We start from the raw sequence: 20,452 nt of genomic DNA, 5'->3' as shown, positions 1-20,452 counted from the left end.
TTGCAAACTGCATTAGATTTTCAAGACTGCAATGTATTTGGCTCTATCCATCTTTATTGTGGGTGGTATTATGATTTGGCTCCATTCACTTAAATAACACTAAAATCAATAAAAGATGCTCTAAGGTAAAGAAATCTCACTTAGACATCACTTGCACAAGGTGATCACATCCAGACTACCATTCAGGATGTAACAGAATCACACTAAAACTGGTGCCCCAGCTACTGCACACAATAAAACAAAACACATGTATCATTCTTTGTGTATGGTAGAAGCAGTTTACCCCTTTTCCCCGACTTCTAAATTATGCGCAGATGCGCTAAATTTATCAATCTTGCGCAATGAGTTTAATAAATTGCGGGCAAATATAGTAATCTCCTCCACTGTACACCGTCACTCTATTTTGTATATGCTTTGTCTGTAGCGTATTGGAACATATTTAAAGGGGTATTCCAGGCTAAAAAAAATGTATATATCAACTGGCTCCGGAAAGTTAAACAGATTTGTAAATTACCTCTATTAAAAAATCTTAATCCTTCCAATAGTTGATATACAGGTAGATGATATGGTATCTACGGACCAATATAATCAATCAGCTCCCAAAATTAAATTGGAAAAAGTGGGGGGAGTGTGCATAAAATATAACTTTCAATAAACACCTCTAAAATAATATAATAGTAGTGATGAATTATAATCAGCCATTTGACCCAGATAGGGGCCTCTTAGCAATAGTACGCCAAAGCTATGCTGCTAAAATGTAGACCAGGGGAAATTAGTTCCCAAAAATATACACCAAGATTATACATCCAGGATGCTATCTGCCCAGAGGGTCTAGATGTAACCCATTACACAACAGCCCTACGCGTTTCGGCACAAAGTAACATGTGTCCTCCTCAGGGGCTCAACAAATGGATGCCATGAAACAAAAATCATTTATCCACAATGAATTAATGGATAATATCAATTCTTTTACTGGTCTATAGCCATGATGTGGCTCGAAGTATCTGGAGCGCTTCCTTCACCCTTCCCAGATTCCACCTATAAAAAAAGATGCAGACAACAAGAAACCCTATTCAGTACAACATGTCGTAGCTGGGAAGGGGAGATGCCTAGCCACAATAGGCAAATATGCACTCACGGTCCTGTCGGGACTCGGCGTGAAACCCTATCCTACCAATAGTTATTAGCTTCTGAAGTTGAGTCGCTGTTTTCTGTCTAACTGCTTTCTGATGACTCACGTCTGGGAGCTGTCCAGCTCCTATGGGGATATTTTCCCATCATGCAAGGGATATTCTCCCATCATGCACAGCTCCCGGGACGTGACATCATCATTGAGCAGTTAGACAGAAAACTTCAGAAGCTAATAACTATTGGAAGGATTAAGATTTTTTAATACAAGTAATTTACAAATCTGTTTAACTTTCCGGAGCCAGTTGATATATATAAAAAAAGTTTGTGCCTGGAATACCCCTTTAAATCGTAACCGTGGCGCTATTTTCTAAATTTTAAGGTTCAGTGTTTCCTTGTAAATATTTTCAACATCCCTGTTGTCCTATAGAGAAGTAACCAAAATTTTTTTATGTAGATGTCTAATAACAACCTTAATGGATCTGGCCCTGCAGGGGATCATGGCTTTGTTATCTTTACACTTTGAGAAGATCAATATCCAACATATAGGAAACATTACAGACAATCATAAACGTATTTAAACTATAAAAGAATGTCAAGAAAATTGATTGAAGTAACACTTAAGAACATAATTACAATTATCAATTGTGAGAGAGAGGAAAGGTTGAACATTATGGATACTTATTATTATTATATTAATTATTATTATTATTCCATTCTTTGAAAAATGAAATCGATGATTTAGAGCATCTTGCTAGGTGCAGTCCAAGATGGCTTATATTTGCGTTAAAAATATGGTAATTGGGCAAGATTTCTGCAGGTAAATGAAATAAATTTGTGCGTACTTAATATGTCACTCCAAGGTACACCGAAACTTACACATCTGAAGGAAATGCTCCACCAGAATGTACACAAAAAAAGATGCAAACAAAATAGCTTGTGCAAAATATAAACACAAAAAAGGGGTAAAATATTTGATACACGTACCCCATTGAATACACATTGGGGGAGATTTATCAAAAACTGTCTAGAGGAAAACTTGCTGAGTTGCCCATAGCAACCAATAAGATTGCTTCTTTCATTTTTCACAGGCCTTTTAAAAAAACTTAAAGAAGTGATCTGATTGGTTGCTATGGGCAACTCGGCAACTTTTCCTCTGGACAGGTTTTTATAAATCTCCCCCATTGACACTTACTGTTTTGGTATCCTTGAAAATCCACCTACGTATACTTAAAGGGGTACTCCACTGGAAAAAAATAAAATTCAACTGGTGCCAGAAAGTTAAACAGATTTGCAAATTACTTCTATTTAAAAATCTTAATCATTACAGTACTTATCAGCTGCTAAATGCTCCACAGAAAGTTCTTTTCTTTTTCAATTTCCTTTCTGTCTGACCACAGTGTTCTCTGCTGACACTTCTGTCCATTTGAGGAACTGTCCGGAGCAGGATAGGTTTCCTATGGGGATTTGTTCCTACTCTGGACAGTTCCTAAAATGGACAGAGGTGACAGCAGAGAGCACTGTGGTCAGGCAGAAAGAAAAATCAAAAAAAAAAAGAACTTCCTGTGGATCATACAGCAGCTGATAAGTACTGGAAGGATTAAGATTTTTAAATAGAAGTAATTTACAAATCTGTTTAACTTTCTGGCACCAGTTGATAAAAAAAAAATAAGTTTTCCAGTGGAGTACCCCTTTAACCTCTTCCTTCATCAGAAGTGTTTGCAATGTTTGTAACATCTTCAAAGAGCCTTAACATTTATTTTTCCACACACAGAGCTACAAGAGGGCATTTTTTTTTCTTTTGCGGAACCTTTTGTACTTTTTACCATAAATTATTTGTAGGATTTAGCTTGCGCACTGTTAACTTTGCAATAAAACTGACATAGTATGGCTATTCTGCACATCAGTACGATTTTAAACCTACACCTTTCAATGTTCAGCTTCCAAAACATTAGATTTTAATAGTTTGGAAATTTCCACACACTGCGATACCAAATATGTTTATTTATTTATTTTTGGTCTTTTATTCAAAAAAATGGGAAAAGGGGGTAATGGTAACAAATGCGTACCACACTGTTGAACCCCTGACCGGTGCGGTACCTGCCAGTTCACTCTGCATGTCTCGTTTGCTAATATATGGCATGCAGAGGGTCAAGTTGCTGGGATCTGCTTAAAGTCCGATGCTGGGAGATGTCAGCAGTTAGATACAACAGGCACATATAGAAAGAGTTCACCTCAATATTCAACGACGGCCAAGTACCACAAAAAGGCGTATCATCAGTCACTAAAAGAATAAGGGCCTATACTGTACCATTAGGTGCTTTCATTTCACAAAGATTATTTTTTTTTTTTTACACAAATTTTGCGAGAAAAAACATGGCATAACTTACTGCACAATGAAGTTTGCTTCACCTTCTATGGGAGAATACTGCAGCAGTAGTGAATTTTATCTTATAGAGCAGTGGTCTCCAACCTGCGGACCTCCAGATGTTGCAAAACTACAACTCCCAGCATGCCCGGAGAGCCTTTGGCTCTCCGGGCATGCTGGGAGTTGTAGTTTTGCAACATCTGGCGGTCAGCAGGTTGGAGGCCACTGTTCTAGAGCCTTGCAAAAAAAAATAAAAAATAGATAGATGAATTTATTACATAAATAAGTATTTTTTCAGTAATTTTCATTTTCACAAAAGCAGTATCTTCTGAGGGAAAGCAAAAAAACACAGTACGCCTCCTAAACACTTTATTTATAAAGCAGCAATGAGAAAGCAATTACAGGGAAAATCTGTTGTGATCTTCAGAGATCCAGTCCATTGTCAGCAATGTAGAGGACTAACTGTTAAAGCAGTTGCCATCTTGGAATGTTATCACCTATTCACAGGACAGGGAATAGGTAATTGATTGCGTCACGGTCCGTCCACTGTTGCCCCCCCCCCCCCCCTCAATATCAAGAACGCTCCTCTTCATTCATTCTATATAGTATACGTGGAAGCAGCAGAGTACTTTCCAAGATGGCACAACCTCTTTTAGTCATTTAGGTCCAATAAATATTGAAAGTTTTCTAGATAACAATACTATTAAATCCAGATGTGTGAGAACACTAGCTTAAAAAAAAAAAAAATCCCAGTGAATATATAAAAAAAAGGGGTCACAATATAAGTAAAAAGTTGTTTGTTCTTGTATAGACGGGAAGCCCTGTGATAAACACAAGATGTGCTAGTGTCTTGTAACTAAAGATTGTACAAAAATATGCAAGGCTTGCACATCAATGGCAAACAGGTCCAGAGAGCTGAAATCACTCCTGAGCTGTATTCAAAAATCCCATGTGCGTCTCACTAGCTGTGTTTTTGTCTCTTCCAGAAACGTTTAACATCTGAATGGCCTGCTTGTGTAACCACCATTACACGCCTTGCTGGGTTTTCAAATACAAGTACTCCAAGATCCCGAGCATAATTCCTCAGTAATTCAAAGTCCACCTGTGATAGGAACTGATTGTAAAGAACACCTAGAAGACAGAAAAAGATCAGGTTATAAATTGATTCAGGCTCTGATCACACTAGTGGCAGCTTTGTGAGGTGTCCATTGTTTTTGACAACAACAGACTTACCAACAGCATTGATCTTGATGGTTAAAATACAATACAATAAAAAGGAAACCTTCTGACACTTTAATAGCAAGAAAGGTGCAGCATTTAGTGCTAATCTTGCCATCAAAATAATGGAAACCTAAGTGGATCCCATTATAATGGGCCCATTGGTTAGTTATAGAAGCCAAGATGATAGTGGATAAGTTTCAGATTGCAGGAGGTCCGACCAATGGGAGCCCCTGTGATATCCCATACGGGGCCCCGGCATTCAGAGGGAAGGGGGCGTGTCGACCACTGCATGAAGCGGCGGCTGACAAGCCCCCTCAATACAACTATTCGAGAGCCCAAGCGCTGCCTTCGGCAATCTCCGGCTCAGCCACAGGGCTGTATTCAGAGGGGTGTGTCGGCTGCTGCTTCGTGCAGAGGTCGACACGCGCTATCTGGCTGGAGTGCAGGGGCCCCATACGGGAGATCACAGAGGGTCCCAGTGTTCAGACCCCCCCACAATCTAAAATTAGGGGACAAGTTTTTCAATCCTGGACTACCCCTAAAAGAAATGTGCCTCAATGTAGCAGGCTGCCAAATGAATGCTTGTACTATGTGATGTGGCTTCAGACTGCACAGTACCGATGCAATTTTAGTGATTTTTCAGAACCACATTATTCGTACTGCAATCCTGAAAAATCATAAGAAAGCTGTGAAGTTGCTAGAACACATTTGCAACATGTCAACACAGTCTGAAGATGTTCTCTGGTTGGCTAAATCAAATCACTGAACATTTTCAAAGTGAATGTTTTTTCAATGACGAATTTGGCAAATAACTGCACTGGCAAATTAGAAAACAGATGGCTACATATTAGGTATTGGCAGGAGTTTAAAGCGTTTTTGGGGACTGAAATTTTGATGGCCTATTGTTAGGCTTAGTTATCAATACCAGATCAGTGGGACTCCCGGATACCAGGTTATCAGATGACTAAAGGGGCCACAGTGCCACAGCACCCTCTATATTTACTGGGCCATACACCACCATACATTTAATAGCAGCAGCTGTGTCTAGCACACAAGTACATTCATTTGAAGTTTACTGCCATACATTTGCTGCCCCTTTAAATGGGTTGTCCGGGGCTCTAAAATGCTACAACAAACCATGCCACACATTCTCTAGCAACAAGGCCCACCCTCATCAAGTGTTTGGAAGGAAATCAATTATGCCAACAAGGGCATGATAGTGGAGAAAAGTAAGGATGTTATAACATTTTAGAGCCGCAGACAAGCCCATTATTGCTTGGATGTGAATGGACCAGACACCAAGTCATTTTAAAAACTTGAGTTCTAAAGAAATCTAAAGATCACGCTCTCACATCAATAGCAGGCTTCTCCATTAATAATATGACAAAGATTTTGTGTGCTTCCTATGGGCAAATCTAGAGGAGCTGCAGCATGTCTGGCTGTGGAAAATGTAATTTTTTACTCCTCTTAACACATCACTAACATTAAATGAGAAATAAAGAAAACTCGTCACCTTCAGAGAAACGGAGGCGATCTTTCTCGAGTTCCCAAAGACGAACCTGGTCAGTGATGGTCGGGGGAAGCACAGGATTCTGCGAAACATACAGGAGATTGTATATGCAGTAAGATCTGCCATCAGTCTAGAGCCTTGGTTAATTATAACAACTCATGACATGTGAACTAAAAATCATACAGACTCTTAGAAATGAAAACTGTCATTACCTGCTGCAACATTACTGAGTGGGCTCTGGTCCGAAGGAAATGGATTATCTTAGAATTATAAAATGAAAAATAAATGATTTTGTGCTGATAATTTTAGTTGAGGCATCAATGTCTTACTGGCTTATACAACATAGCTTGCTGATTTGTTACTGATCCAGTGAACTGCAATAGTTACTTCTAGCACACAATTGGCCATTCAGGAACACTTTCAATATACCCGATATCTCGAGCAGGAAAACAGGGGGCCATCCCCCTATGTAACCCCTAAGTAGTGCCCATTCCTTAAGTGCTGGTGGATCTGAGAACATCTTTTGTCCACCCCCCCCCCCCCTCCCATTTCCCCTTCTTCATTGCCTTGCCCCTTCCCTTCCTATGTTGAACATTCCCAGGTCATACCAAAAAGATACTGTTGTCTCTCGATACTGTTGTCTCTTGATACTGTAGCACTCTAATTATTATGCACAATTTGGGCTGAAACAACTAATCAATTAATCGGCAACTAATCAATTATAAAAATAGTTGTCAACTATTTTCATAATGGAATAATGGGTTGGTCGATTAGTTGATCAGATTTTTTTTTATGTTCACATATACTTAGCAATTATCACTAAGTATATACAACTGTGGTCCTTGGCAGCCTGTTTAGTGAAGAGGGGCCCAGCACACACCATCTTCTGCTCCCTGCAGCTCCTTTCTGCAGCCATCATGAGTCCCTGGTTGTTGGGCTCTGTGCTGAAGGCCGGACTCAAAAGTTGCAGAGAGAAGATGCAGGAAGTAAAAGATTATATATGCTGGCCTCCTCTTCATTAAATAGTCTGCTGGGGGCATGTAGGATGGACAACCAGGGAATGTGCTGGCCTTCCCATCTGGTTACAGGTAAAAAAACAGGAAGGGGGTATAGCCCTTACAAGAAAAAAAAGAAAAGAAAAAAATTGATATTTAAAAGAATTATCCCCTCCCCCTCATTAACTCCCTCTCTAATCTAACTTGCAAATTATCGGTCAACTAATTAGTTCTAAACATGATTCATTCTCAGTATATCTCACACTCTCTCGTGCTGTTACCTGCTCAGCAGTGATGCCATTTCCAATAGCTTGTTGAACACTTTCTCTAGTAACTTGTGCCACCACCAGGTTAGGAAACCGATAAAGCATTTCCGAGAAGAGAGCAATAAGTGCGATCTGAAGTTCTGAATCTGAAAATATTTAATGTATTAATTCAGTAGGTGAAAACAACAAAGCAGAGAAAATGAATGACAAACCCAAATAAAATCATTGCAAAAGTTTATATTGTCATGTGTTGGCTGACATTGGATTATCCGATACTTCTTTTTCAGGAATCCAACAAATTAATTATTTTTAATAGGAAAAGCGATACATTTTCGAAAGAACCCCGCTAACTGGAAGACTCAGTCACACACTAGCTTCTAGTGTTACTGACCTGTGTATGCATATATTCTGTAGTTAGTCTCCACCACAATAAATCCCTGCTTATGACTGTCAGGTGTAGTCCCAGAGATTCCAGAAGCCAGATTTATCGCCAGACGAGTTGGATAATAGCGACGAGACTTTCTCTGAGAACAATATGAGAAACTGCTCTTTAGTTTGTAAACCACAGATCATGTAGCAGGACAAAATTTTTATTACCAGGATTACAAGACATGTGTACGACAGCTTGCCTGCTTGATATTATGGTAGAGAAGCAAACTGTGGTGGAAGAATGTAATGTCATAATACAGAACTGCTAACCTTCCTCTGAAACACCAGTCCAAATTCTCGTAGGTGCTGTAGGAACGTCAGTAGTGAGTCACTCATCCCCTCCACAGAGTAGTCCTTATGAGTATAAAGCAAAGAGCTGTTATATATGTGTATATATTTTTTATATATATATATATATATATATATATATATATATATTTTTTTTTTTTTTTTTTTTTTTTTAACACAAGCAGATTTACAAGCAGATTTTCTGTTGGAGAATATATTAGGAGCAGTTACAATTTACCTTTCCAAGCGTAGAAAAGCTTAGCTGGAACATGAAGGACAGTATCTCCACCAGATTCATTCCCCGAGTCTGAGATAACAAATAAATAGATGTTAGGAAATCAGAAGATAAATATTTCTGTTTTGAAACTATGTATGAATTTAGTTTTAGGGTCTGTGCATATTTGATGCGTAGGATTTGAAGCTGTGTTCAGTCATTTTTATAACTGAACTCTGCAGCTTCAAATCCTGCATATCAAATATGTGCATCAAAAATGAATGTTACACAAAACCAATGCAACAGCTCAGGGGAGAGGAATAAGAAAAGTTTGTGAAGATACATGAATATAATATATTCAATGTACTTAAATGGGTACTCCGGTGAAAACCTTTTTTCTTTTAAATCAACTGGTGGCAGAAAGTTAAACATATTTGTAAATTACTTCTATTAAAAAATCTTAATCCTTCCAGTACTTATTAGCTGCTGAATGCTACAGAGGAAATTCCTTTCTTTTTGGAACAATGATGACATCCCGAGCACAGTGCTCTCTGCTGACATCTCTGTCCATTTTAGCAACCATGCATCGCAGATTTATGCTACGGGCAGCATGGTGGCTCAGTGGTTACTACGGCTGCCTTGCAGTGCTGGGGACTTGGGTTCAAATCCCACTAAGGACAACAATAAATAAAGCGTTATTATTATTATAATAACGTCAGCAGAGAGAACTGTGGTCGTGATGTCATCAGAGAGCATTCCAAAAAGAAAAAATTTACTCTGAAGTATTCATCAGCTAATAAGTACAGGAAGGATTAAGATTTTTTTTATAGAAGTAATTTACAAATATGTTTAACTTTCTGCCACCAGTTGATTTAAAAGAAAAAAGGTTTTCACCGGAGTACCCCTTTAATACTTCTAAACGTACAGGTCAGATTCCTATATACAAATCATAGACACAAACGCAATACAGTACTGAATATCTATGTACAAATAAAACAGAACACAATACTATAAACACATGAAGTAAAGTCTATACTTGCCTCAGCTGTTTTAAGGTACTGAAGCATAAAATACCAGAGCTGAGATGCTGTGTCCAGAAGCAAAAACTGAAATCCTGCAGAAGAAATGCTAGGCGCTTCTCCAGCATCACTGCAGAATTGACATAAAGCAGTACAGGTTAAAAAGTGAAACTTTCCCACAACTGTGAAGCTTACAAATTTACAATAAATATAAGGAAGTAAAATTCTGTTCATTCTTCAACTGTATTCTACATAGAAATATAACCTAAGTAAAAAGGCAAGATGTGATTGTGATAACCTGTCTGCTGTGACCAGATCTCGTATGTAATGAAAGCTGTATACCCAGAGGGGGAAGTTTTATGTATTTTTAATAAATATTATAAGACACCATCAAAAATGGAGTCCTCTTTTTATCGTACCTAGTAGTCCTTTTCAGCCGACCTTATGAGGTCGGCATCATGCACCCAAGACAGTCAATTTACACATCAACCGTTTTGCTTTGTGTTTATGAAGTGCAGAGCTTGATAACATAAACGTAAGCCTTCCTTCAAGTACTGAGGTGGGCCACATGAGAAAGTTTGTAAACCATGCCAATACTACCTTTTCATCAGACCGGCTTGAATGAGGAGCTGTGCCAAATCCTGGCTAACAGTAGCACTGGGTGAACCGACCATAAACTGCAGTATAACCTACAAATGATACAATTGAGATGTTATACATTCTTATTCTTAGTATTATTATAGGAAACCTCATAGAAAAGCCAATGAACTGTTTGGTACAGCCCTGGCACCTGAAGTAAACAGTGTATGGGACCAGAAGCTGTAGCTCCGTACATTGTATAGTGTTGGCAGTAGATTACTGAAGGGCAGATCCTGCTAAGGGCTGGTTCACATCACGTTTTCCACAAAACGGGACCACATATGGCAGGGGAGAGCCAAAAACTAGCGCTCCCGTATTGAGCTGTATGCGGTCCCATATGTAATTCATTTCAATGAGCCGGCCGGAGTGAAACGTTCGGTCCGGTCGGCTCATTTTTCCCCCGAATGCGCTTTTACAACCGTACCTAAAACAGTGGTCAACCACGGTTTTAGGTACAGGTGTAAAAGCGCATACGGGGGAAAAATGAGCCGACCGGACCGAACGTTTCACTCCGGCCGGCTCATTGAAATGAATTGCATACGGGACCGCATACAGCTCAATACGGGAGCGCTAGTTTTTAGCTCTCCCCTGCCGTATGCGGTCCCGTATTGCGGAAAATGTGATGTGAACCAGCCCTAACTTGAGTGGGAGGTGTGCTGCAGTAACCTGACACCACCATTACACAATGTAAGTAGCTGAAACTACTAGGTCATAACATGGTTTACTTCAGGCTCCTGGCTGTGCAGTATAGTCAGTATTGATGGCCTAGCCCAGTGTTTCCCAACCAGGGTGGCTCCAGCTATTGCAGAACTACAACTCCCAGCATGTCCAGACAGCCGAAGGCTGTCTGGGCATGCTGGGGGTTGTAGTTTTGCAACAGCTGGAGGCACCCTGGTTGGGAAACACTGGCCTAGCCTGTGGATAGGCCATTAATGGGTTTTCCCTGGAAAATCCACTCAACAGTGACTGATGTTATATAGTTTCAGCTTGACAGTATACTACTGGTCATTTACAGCATGGATCGCATTTATTATCACCACAAATTAAAGGGGTTCTCCGGTGGAAATTATTATTATTATTTTTTTTTTTTTTTATGAACTGGTGCCAGAAAGTTAAACAGATTTGTAAATTACTTCTATTAAAAAAATCTTAATCCTTTTAGTACTTTTTAGCAGCTGTATGCTACAGAGGAAATTCTTTACTTTTTGAATTTCTTTTTTGTCTTGTCCACAGTGCTCTCTGCCGACACCTCTGTCCGTGTCAGGAACTGTCCAGAGCAGCATAGGTTTGCTATGGGGATTTTCTCCTGCTCTGGACAGTTCCTGATACAGGGATCAGGTGTCAGCAGAGAGCACTGTGGACAAGACAAAAAGGAGATTTTTTAACACTTACCATAAAATCTCTTTCTCGAAGGATCCATTGGGGGACACAGACCGTGGGTGTATGCTCCTGTCTCTAGGAGGTGACACTACGGCAACAAGAAAGTCGGCTCCTCTCAGCAGGATATACCCGCTTCCAGGTCCTGAGGTAATCAGTTTAAGTACTAGAGCAATAGGAGAGGACTGACAGGTCAAGGAAAAAACACAAACTGTCTGAGAACAGAAGAAAATATATAACTGAACACACACTCGGACAGAGAACCAAGGAGAAACCCAAAAGGGCGGGAGCTGTGTCCCCCAATGGATCCTTCGAGAAAGAGATTTTACGGTAAGTGTTAAAAAATCTCCTTTTCTCTATCGGCTCCATTGGGGGACACAGACCGTGGGACGTACCAAAGCCATCCCTTGGGTGGGCAGATAATCAGTCAGGCAGACTGCTGTTCCACTGCCACCTGCAGCAGTTTACTGCCCAGACTAGCTTCAGCCAATGCGAAGGTATGAACCCGGTAGAACCTCGAGAAAGTGTGCAAAGACGACCAAGTCTTGCAATCTGCGGGGCCGAGTCTTTGTTCTGGAGAGCCCAGGATGTCCCAATAGAAGCGGGTAGAATGAGCCACAACCCTGAAGGGAGGAATCTTCCCCCTACAGCGATAGGCTTCCAAAATGGCAGACCGGATCCACCGACACACATAACTAATCCTATCCTCAAAAGGCACATTGTTGATGAAAGAAGCCTACAATAGACTCAAATTAGATGAAACGGGACAAAAACCAAAACTATCCCCTGCGTTACCAGGATCCCTTATCCCTTACATCCTGTCCCCTCTGACTCTCTCACCCGACGCCTCTTGGTCATTGCTGTCATCCACCACACTGAAGGACATATTCACAGACGGACACCCACCGACTCCAGACTCTCTCCAACTACTGGTTTCTCCCGCCACTCTTAACTTTTTCCAGGCATACTTGATCAGGAGGGCGTGCACTTCATTGCTTAAGGTGTATGGCATTGGTAAAGACCTCACGTGGCTAGAAAAATTAGCTCTTGCCGCTAACCCTACGGTGGGATGCGCTACACTTTCCACATTCCAGGCATGTCTCCTTGATGAATGCGCACTCTCTACACCCTTGTTTGTTAATTCCTGGGAGAAGGAGCTAGATGTCTCTCTAACGGAATCAGATTGTAAAAAGATCCTATCCAACTCAATGGGTTTCTCTAGATGCGTCAAACTACAAGAAGGACACTACAAGTTGCTGACCAGGTGGTATCGCACACCAGAACTCTTACATCATAGGGGTCTTTCCTCAGACAACCTTTGCTGGCAATGTCATGCAGGGGTAGGCTCACTGTCCCACATTTGGTGGAACTGCCCAAATATCAGTACGTTTTGGAGGGAGGTCGGGGCGGAAGTGGACAAAATCTTGGGCAGACATATTGACCTTACCCCCACCATGGTTCTTCTGGGACTTCCACAGACTGACACTTCATTACACAGACACTCCCTACTGGCCCACTTGCTAGCAGCTGCCAAGGCTCTCATCCCGTTACAATGGCGAAAGGCTGATCCACCTACTATACAAATGTGGATTACGAAAGTAGCTCAAATTCACAGGATGGAGGAATTGTCATGCTGGAGCGATCACTCACATGACACCTTCATTAAGGTTTGGTGGCCTTGGCAGATGTACAGATCCCTCCCTTAACGCGGCTCACTTGCACACAGGGGGCTGCCTTGCCTTGTTTGTGAGACTCGGCTCCACACTCTCTTGCCACAATTTTGCTTGAACCCTTCCCCTGATCTACGATTTTCAATTCTTGGTTTCCAACTAACCTTGGTTCCTCCTCTCTTCTTGCTCAACCTCTCTCGCCCTCACCCTCTCTTTCCCTATACCCTTCCCCTCCACCTCCCTTTTCTTACCTAATCGTCCCCCCTATAACCTATATCTTCTCTTTCTTGCTTTCTGTGCTAGCACCTCCTCTCTCTCTTACGGATACCTCCCTCTCTGCTCTTACTTGAGCATCTTCTTCTTCTCCATGTCGTATATGTGTTGTGTTGTTTGTCTCTGTCTTATGTTATTTGTTCAATGTTTTATATGTCTTACATTGCTTCTGGTGTTACTGGAATGATATTAGATAGCTTCCCCCGACGGATGATAATAGGGGATTGATTTGCTTTGGGAGTTATGCTCATGTTGGCCTTTAAAATGACGGCCTCTCACCTCGGCCCCAATTCCTGCGGTGGGGGTGGGTGGTTGTCCCAGTTACCAACCGGGATGCTGTTGTTGTTATCAAAACATTTTGATTGTCTTTTTTCTGTATGTACCTCTACCTTATGAAAAATAAATAAAGAATTGATAAAAAAAAAAAAAAAAAAGACCGGATCCAGCGAGAAGTGGTGGCCTTGGAAGCAGGCTGTCCCTTACGACGACCTTCCGTAAGGACAAAAAAGGAATCGCACTGACGAAACGAAGAGGAGATAGAGAGGTAATACCTAACAGCCCGAACCACATCCAGTTTGTGGAGTAAATGCTCCTTAGGATGAGAAGGAGCGGGACAAAAGGACGGAAGAACAATGTCCTCATTGAGATGAAGGCCGAAACAATCAGACAAAAAGGAAGGATTTGGTCGGATGACAACCTTGTCCTGGTGAACAGCTGCCAAATCAGACACCCTCCGAATGGAGGTGATAGCAACAAGAAACGCCACTTTCCAAGAAAAGAGGAGCAGGGACACCTTCCCTAAGGGGTTCAAAAGGCTCACCTTGGAGGACACCCTGAACCAGATTCAAGTCCAAAGGGGGAGAAGGTGACCGATAAGGAGGGGCCGCATGCGCTACTCCTTGAAGGAAGGTCCGGACATGAGAATTAGAAGCCAGAGGATGCTGGAAAGGAATAGGGAAGGCCGAAACCTGACCCTTAAGGGAACTGAAAGACAACCCCAGTCCCAATCCCGACTGCAAGAAGACGGGGAACAGAAAAGGTAACAGGAGACAAAACCTGAGCTTCACACCAACGAAAATAAGACCGCCAGGTACAGTGGTAAATTTTCACTGAGGAAAGCTTGCGAGCCCTGAACATGGTGCGAATGACTTGGGAAGGGAACCACGGGGTGGTAAAGAGGACCCTGAGACAGCAGGTCCGAACGAAGTGGAAGGCGCAGTGGAGTGTCTTCCAGGACGTCAGCGTACCTACGGGGCCAAACTGGAGCTACCAGCATGGCAGGAACGTCCTCCGCTTTGGGCTTCCTCAGAACCCTGGGAAGGAGCGGAAGGGGAGGGAACAGACAGGGCAGAGCAAACCCAGTCCAAGGAATCACTAGGGCGTCCACGGCTAGAGCCAGGGGGTACCGGAACATTGACAAAATGGAAGAATCTTCCTATTGTGCCTACGCGAAGATGTCCACGTCTGGAATGCCCCAGAGGTCGCAGATTTGCGCGAAGACCTCTGGATGCAGGGACCACTCTCCGGGGAGGACTGAGGAACGGCTAAGGAAATCCGCTTCCCAGAAGAGCACACCCGGAATGTGAATCGCCAAATGGCCGGAACATTGTTTTCCGCCCAGAAGAAGAACCTTTGTCACCTCGGCCATGGCTGCCGAGCAGCGAGTGCCGCCTTACCGATTTATGTACGCTACGGCCGTGGCATTGTCCCACTGGACGCGGACATGGCGGAACTGAAGCAGGGACTCCCAAAGAAGAAGACAAAGAAGAAATCACCCTCATTCCCAAGATGTTTATCGGAAGAAGGGCTTCCCGGGGAGACCAGAGGCCTTGAACCGTCCAGACCCTGAACACACCGCCCCAGCCCAACAGACTGGTATCTGTTGTCACCACCTGCCAGTGGAGGGGAAGAAATGATCGCCACCAGAGCACTGACGGATCCGACGAGGGAGGGTAATCTTGCGATCGAGAGACAGAGGAGATCTGTCCCATCGAGCGAGAATTGCCAGTTGAAGGGTACGGCTTCCATGGCCGCTACCATCCGACCCAAGACTTCCATGTAATTGCGGATGGAAACTGGGGCCTGGGCCCAAAGAGAGCGGACTCCTGACAGGAGCGTCAGACGTTTGTCCGTCGGAAGGCAAGTCCGGGCAGGGGCCGAGTTGAATTGAAGTTCCAAGAAAAATCAGAGACTGGGCGGGAGAGAGGACAGACTTGTCCCGGTTGACCATCCACCCGAAACGATTAAGGATCTAGAGAGTGAGATCCACATTCTCCAGAGTCTGGACTCTAGTGGGAACCTAGATGAGAAGGTTGTCCAGGAAAGGGATCATTGAGACTCCTCTCGACCGCAACAGGGCTATTACTGGCGCAAGGATCTTGTAAAGACTCGAGGAGCCGAGGCCAGAGCAAAAGGGAGGGCTATGAATGGAAAATGCCCCTCCGGAACCGCAAAGCGGAGGTACCGCTGATGGCCGGGAAATATTAGAACATGGAGGTAGGCATCCTTGATGACCAACGAAGAAAGAAACTCCCCTTGTTCCATGGATGCCACTACCGAACGGAGAGATTCCATTCGGAAGTGGCGGTGAAGATGACGGTGAGACGCTTGAGGTCCAGAATCGGTCGCACAGAAACGCCTTCCTTGGGGACCACAAAAAAATTGGAACAAAGAACCCTGAAAACATTTCCCTGGAGAAATGGGGACAATGACTCCCTGGGCAGGGACTGGAGGGCCTCCCGAAACTGCTTTGCCAAAGAAGGAGACCGGGGAGCTCGGGATTTCCTGAATGTTTGTGGTCCAGCTGTCTCGAAAAAGTAAGAGACGACCTCCCACCCGAGAAAAACCTGCGGGTGGTGGCTTCACTCCATGCGGAAGTGGGATTGCGGTTACCAGATTTGACCGCAAAACGGCCGGAACGGTTGGTGTCCGACTTCCAAGACGGACACGCCCAGAACGAGGGAGACCTCTTGTCCCGCGAAGGCGCCTGCCCAGACCCCTTATTGGGGCCAAAGGTCCGAAAGGAAGAGGACCTCCTCTGGGAAGAAAAGCGAGCCTTATCTTGAGGCAACAAGTAACTCTTACCCCCCGTCGCCTCAGAGATAATCTCGTCAAGGCGCCCGTCAAAAAGAAGTGTACCAGTAAATGGAAACTCGGTAAGAGACCTTTTGGAGGCAGCATCCGCATCCCGCGCCCTAAGTCACATGGAGCGGCGGAGGGCCGCTAAGAGACCCACAGCAAAGGCAGCACAACGGACTGACTGCATGGTAGCTGAGCACAGAAAGCCCTCAGCTTTAGAGCATTGGAGAACCAAAGCAAAAAGATTTCAGCACCACACCGAAAGGGCCTTGGACCCCCATGCAGAGGCGAAGTTGGAAAGCAGAGAAGAGCCTGCTGCTTTAGAGGCAAACTTCGCTAAGGACTCCACCAACTTGTCTGTCGAGTCCTTGAAGGCAGCCGCTGCTAGCGGCAGTGTAGCAGCCTAGAGAGGCGGGAAATTGGTGGATCCACCGAGAGAGGGGAAACCACCTTAGAGGCAAGGTCCTTGGCGAATGAGTAACGCACTTGAACCCTCTTCATTCTCGAGAACCTCTTGTCCGGATGTTTCCATGCAGATTCCAGAAGGATGAGAAATTCAGCGTGAGAGCTGAACCCTTGAGGTGCTGGTTGAACACGATGAAAGGATACTTCAGGAGTCACGTCCGAAGATCCTGGGTCCTCTAAGTGAAAGGTGTCTCTTATGGCCGCAACCAATGAGTTCCCCGTTTCAACTGTATCCGAGCGGTCCTGAGTCAGATGCCGATTCGGAGGCCTCATCCGCCAGTTCACCAGGAGAATGTGAACGAGTGGAGGCAGCCCTGGAGAGGGGCGACCCTGACCGGGTACGCGGCTCTGGCGAGGCAGGGCGGCGATTCCAGGAACGTCCTCTGGAGGAGCAACGTCTGTGATCAGATGACACGGGGGGGGGGGGGACACCCACATCTACCTGAAGACTCAATGTAAGAGTCAGAAAAAGCACCCTTTGTACGCTTGCGAGAGCGTGAGGCTTGTGAAAAAGAGGAGCGGGACCCACTAGAGGGCCAGCACAGGGCAGACCCCTTCAAGGTGGACACCATGTCATGGGAGGACTCAGCCACCGAAAGGGAGACTTGAGTCAAGTCAGCCATACACTGGTATAGGAAGGAACCCAGGCTGGAGAGGCAGCCGAATCCACCGGAAACTGTAACATCCGGGGAAGCTAGGGGGTCTGGGGGAGCAGGAAGACAGTAAGCTAAGCAGAACCAGGCATTTTTGGAATAATATGTCATACAGACTAACAGAAGACTAGTTGTCAGTTTAGAGGGAGGAACAGATTTGTGTCCCCTGTGACAGTAATTCAGCGTGAGAGCCGAGAGATTTTAATCCCAACACTGTAACACTTTGTCGCTGCTGAGTGGAGACACCGATCTATGCAGACAGAGAGGAGCTAGCCAACAGCCTGAGAGGGGCGTTCCTGGAGCAGGGGCACTGTCTTTGATTGGCCCCTGCCACCTGAATCGCGTGCACAGCGCTGATTTGAGGGCAGTTCACGCCTCCCGGCCACCGGGAAGAAACACAGTAATGGCGCCTGCTCCTTGCCCCGAGCGCATATGTTAGCCGTACATGCGCCCGCGGGGAAGTGAGTGGACGATACACATATCTGCCGACAGCCGTCTGCTGCCGAAAGTGAAAGCAAGTCGGCGCTACATGCGCCCGAAAGTGCAAGCGCCGCGGCTGTCAGCCGCATAATAAGCACCGCGGCTGTAAGCCGCATAATAGAACACACTCACACACACATGTGCATAATAAAGTAACCCATACATTCTGTCATTGCTCCCCCTTTTTTAGAATAAAAAATAGAGCCCCTAACACAGGCCAGCCCTTTGGACCCTGAAAAGTGGGCCACAAAATGAGGGTCTCCAGATGTTGCAAGTCCATGCCCCCTAAGATGCCACTGCTCCCCCAGAATAAAAGTCCAGCTCCTCTATAAGCCAGCCCCATAACCTAAAAGGTTGGCCAAAAACAGGGGGTCTCCAGAGGTTGCAAGTCCATACCTATGGAGAAAAGGGAGGAAGTACTTACCTCAGTCAGAAGAACTTACCTAATGGAGTCTTCAGTGAAGTCTTCAGTCAGCTTTAGTTACTTGCATCACGCCTGGCTGCTATGCGCAAGCGAGGTGAGCAGGGAAATAGGGGGACCCGGACCCATGAGGTACCAACCCAGGCGCTGACCGTTGGCGAGGGGGGGGGGGGGTGAACAGCGCATATACGCAATGTCTGTGCCCCCCTACACGCAATGGGGAAACAGGGAACCGGAGTCCCTGAGTCCCCACCTGAAAACAGAAAAGAAAAAGGAATAAAAAACGAACACGTCCCTATACTAGGAAAATAAAAAATCAGAAGACCTGGTCTGGAGAAATCCAGACCATGTCCACCTTCTGCAAGACACTAAGCTTAAACTGATTAGCTCAGGGCCTGGAGGCGGGTATATCCTGCTGGGAGGAGCTGAATTTCTTGTTGCCATAATGTCACCTCCTAGAGACAGCAGCATACACCCATGGTCTGTGTCCCCCAATGGAGCCGATAGAGAAAAAGAAATTAAAAAAATAAAGATTTTCCTCTGTAGCATACAGCTGCTAAAAAGTACTGAAATGATTAAGATTTTTGAATAGAACTAATTTACAAATCTGTTCAACTTTCTGGCTCCAGTTCATTTAAAAAAATAAAAAATAAAAAGTTTTCCACCTGAGTACCCCATTAATGCAAAAATTTTTATACATAGCAATCTTTATGAAATATATCCAGCACTGACAGCCTCTACATAGATTCTACTATTTAAATAACCCGCAAGCTTTGTACTGGAAAAAGTATAACAGTTAGAGGTAGGAGTGATGTCAGCAGAGCAAGTATTTTATTTAGCAGGTCACTTCACCTCCCATCTGCTCTCTGCATATTTATCCAGTGAAGGCACATCCTTTCCATGTTTATCAGGACCAAGCAGACTGCCATCATCTGCCCAAGCTTTTCCACTGTGGAGAGAGAACACAAGGAATTATAAGAAAACACAGCAAAGGGGAAATAACGTCACTGTTCATGCCTCTGCACTGCTCCTCCCCACCCTGTCTTCTGAGGCTGTTATAGGGGTATTCTGGGCAAAAACATCTTATCCCCTATTCAAAGGATAGGGGATAAGATGTCTGATCGCGGGGGGCCCGCCGCTGGGACCCCCCGTGATCTCCCTGCAGCACCCGCATTATATGCGGGGCTGTGTCTCCAGGATCTGAAACCTCCGGCCACCATGCCCCCTCCCATAGGCATGAATGGAGGGGGCGTGGCATCACGAGGAAGCGTGGCTTCACGTCACGAGGAGGCGTGGCGTCACATCACATCTCAAGTCCCGGAAACCCAGAGGCTTCCGAGCCTGGAGACGCAGCCCCACATAGAATGTGGGGGCTGCAGGGAGATCGCGAGGGGTCCCAGCAGCGGGCCACCCGCGATCAGACATCTTATCCCCTATCCTTTGGGTAGGGGATAAGATGTTTTTGCCCAGAATACCCCTTTAAGACATCAGTGCTGCTGCTCCCTCTCACCTCTCATGAGGCTGTCAGTCTCTCAGCTCTGCTCCATTGTACCAATGAAAGGACAAAACAGCCCATTCAAGTGACTGGCAGGAAGAAGTGCAGAGAGCAAGAGAATGGCACTTCAGATGGGCCCAAGATAGATAGCACAGAATGTACAGAATGCAGTTGCCATATGAAGTTTAGCCAACATTATATGTGAAAATGGGTGGAAACCCCCTTTAAATGTGTGCAGTTTGCAAAGATTTTAGTGGCACATTTGACACATTACAATTCCACTGTTCAGGGGTTTGGAGTCAGGGATTCTGAGAGTGTCAATGTTGTACTGTAACTAGAGAATATGCCCCAAACCGACAGCAAGCCAAAAAGTCAAACAAACGGGTTGCATGTACAGAGCCACTAGTTATGGACCACTACTATACAGAGACATGCAAAGTAAGCCTCATATGTACCATGATTT

General features: G+C 44.4%; 1 protein-coding gene across 2 annotated transcripts in view; it reads right to left on the bottom strand.

Moving 5' to 3' along the window:
* Window positions 1-3,755: 3,755 nt before the first annotated feature.
* GTF2H4 (general transcription factor IIH subunit 4) overlaps window positions 3,756-20,452 on the bottom strand; it is a 32,092-nt gene continuing 15,395 nt past the window's right edge. The window contains exons 5-14 of one of the 2 annotated variants that reach the window (XM_056562738.1): window positions 19,347-19,443; window positions 10,039-10,127; window positions 9,460-9,568; window positions 8,444-8,512; window positions 8,188-8,271; window positions 7,880-8,012; window positions 7,504-7,634; window positions 6,440-6,487; window positions 6,231-6,309; window positions 3,756-4,627 (exon numbers count right to left, since the gene is read on the bottom strand). In XM_056562738.1, the coding sequence (XP_056418713.1) occupies window positions 4,458-4,627; window positions 6,231-6,309; window positions 6,440-6,487; window positions 7,504-7,634; window positions 7,880-8,012; window positions 8,188-8,271; window positions 8,444-8,512; window positions 9,460-9,568; window positions 10,039-10,127; window positions 19,347-19,443 (1,009 nt within the window). In that variant the 3' untranslated portion in view covers window positions 3,756-4,457. The remainder of the gene's footprint in view (window positions 4,628-6,230; window positions 6,310-6,439; window positions 6,488-7,503; window positions 7,635-7,879; window positions 8,013-8,187; window positions 8,272-8,443; window positions 8,513-9,459; window positions 9,569-10,038; window positions 10,128-19,346; window positions 19,444-20,452) is intronic. The other variant, XM_056562737.1, reaches the window with a different exon arrangement.

The sequence above is a fragment of the Hyla sarda genome, chromosome 2 (genome assembly GCF_029499605.1).
Source record: "Hyla sarda isolate aHylSar1 chromosome 2, aHylSar1.hap1, whole genome shotgun sequence".
Taxonomy (NCBI): domain Eukaryota; kingdom Metazoa; phylum Chordata; class Amphibia; order Anura; family Hylidae; genus Hyla; species Hyla sarda.
This window is presented reverse-complemented; position numbering and strand designations above follow the sequence as displayed.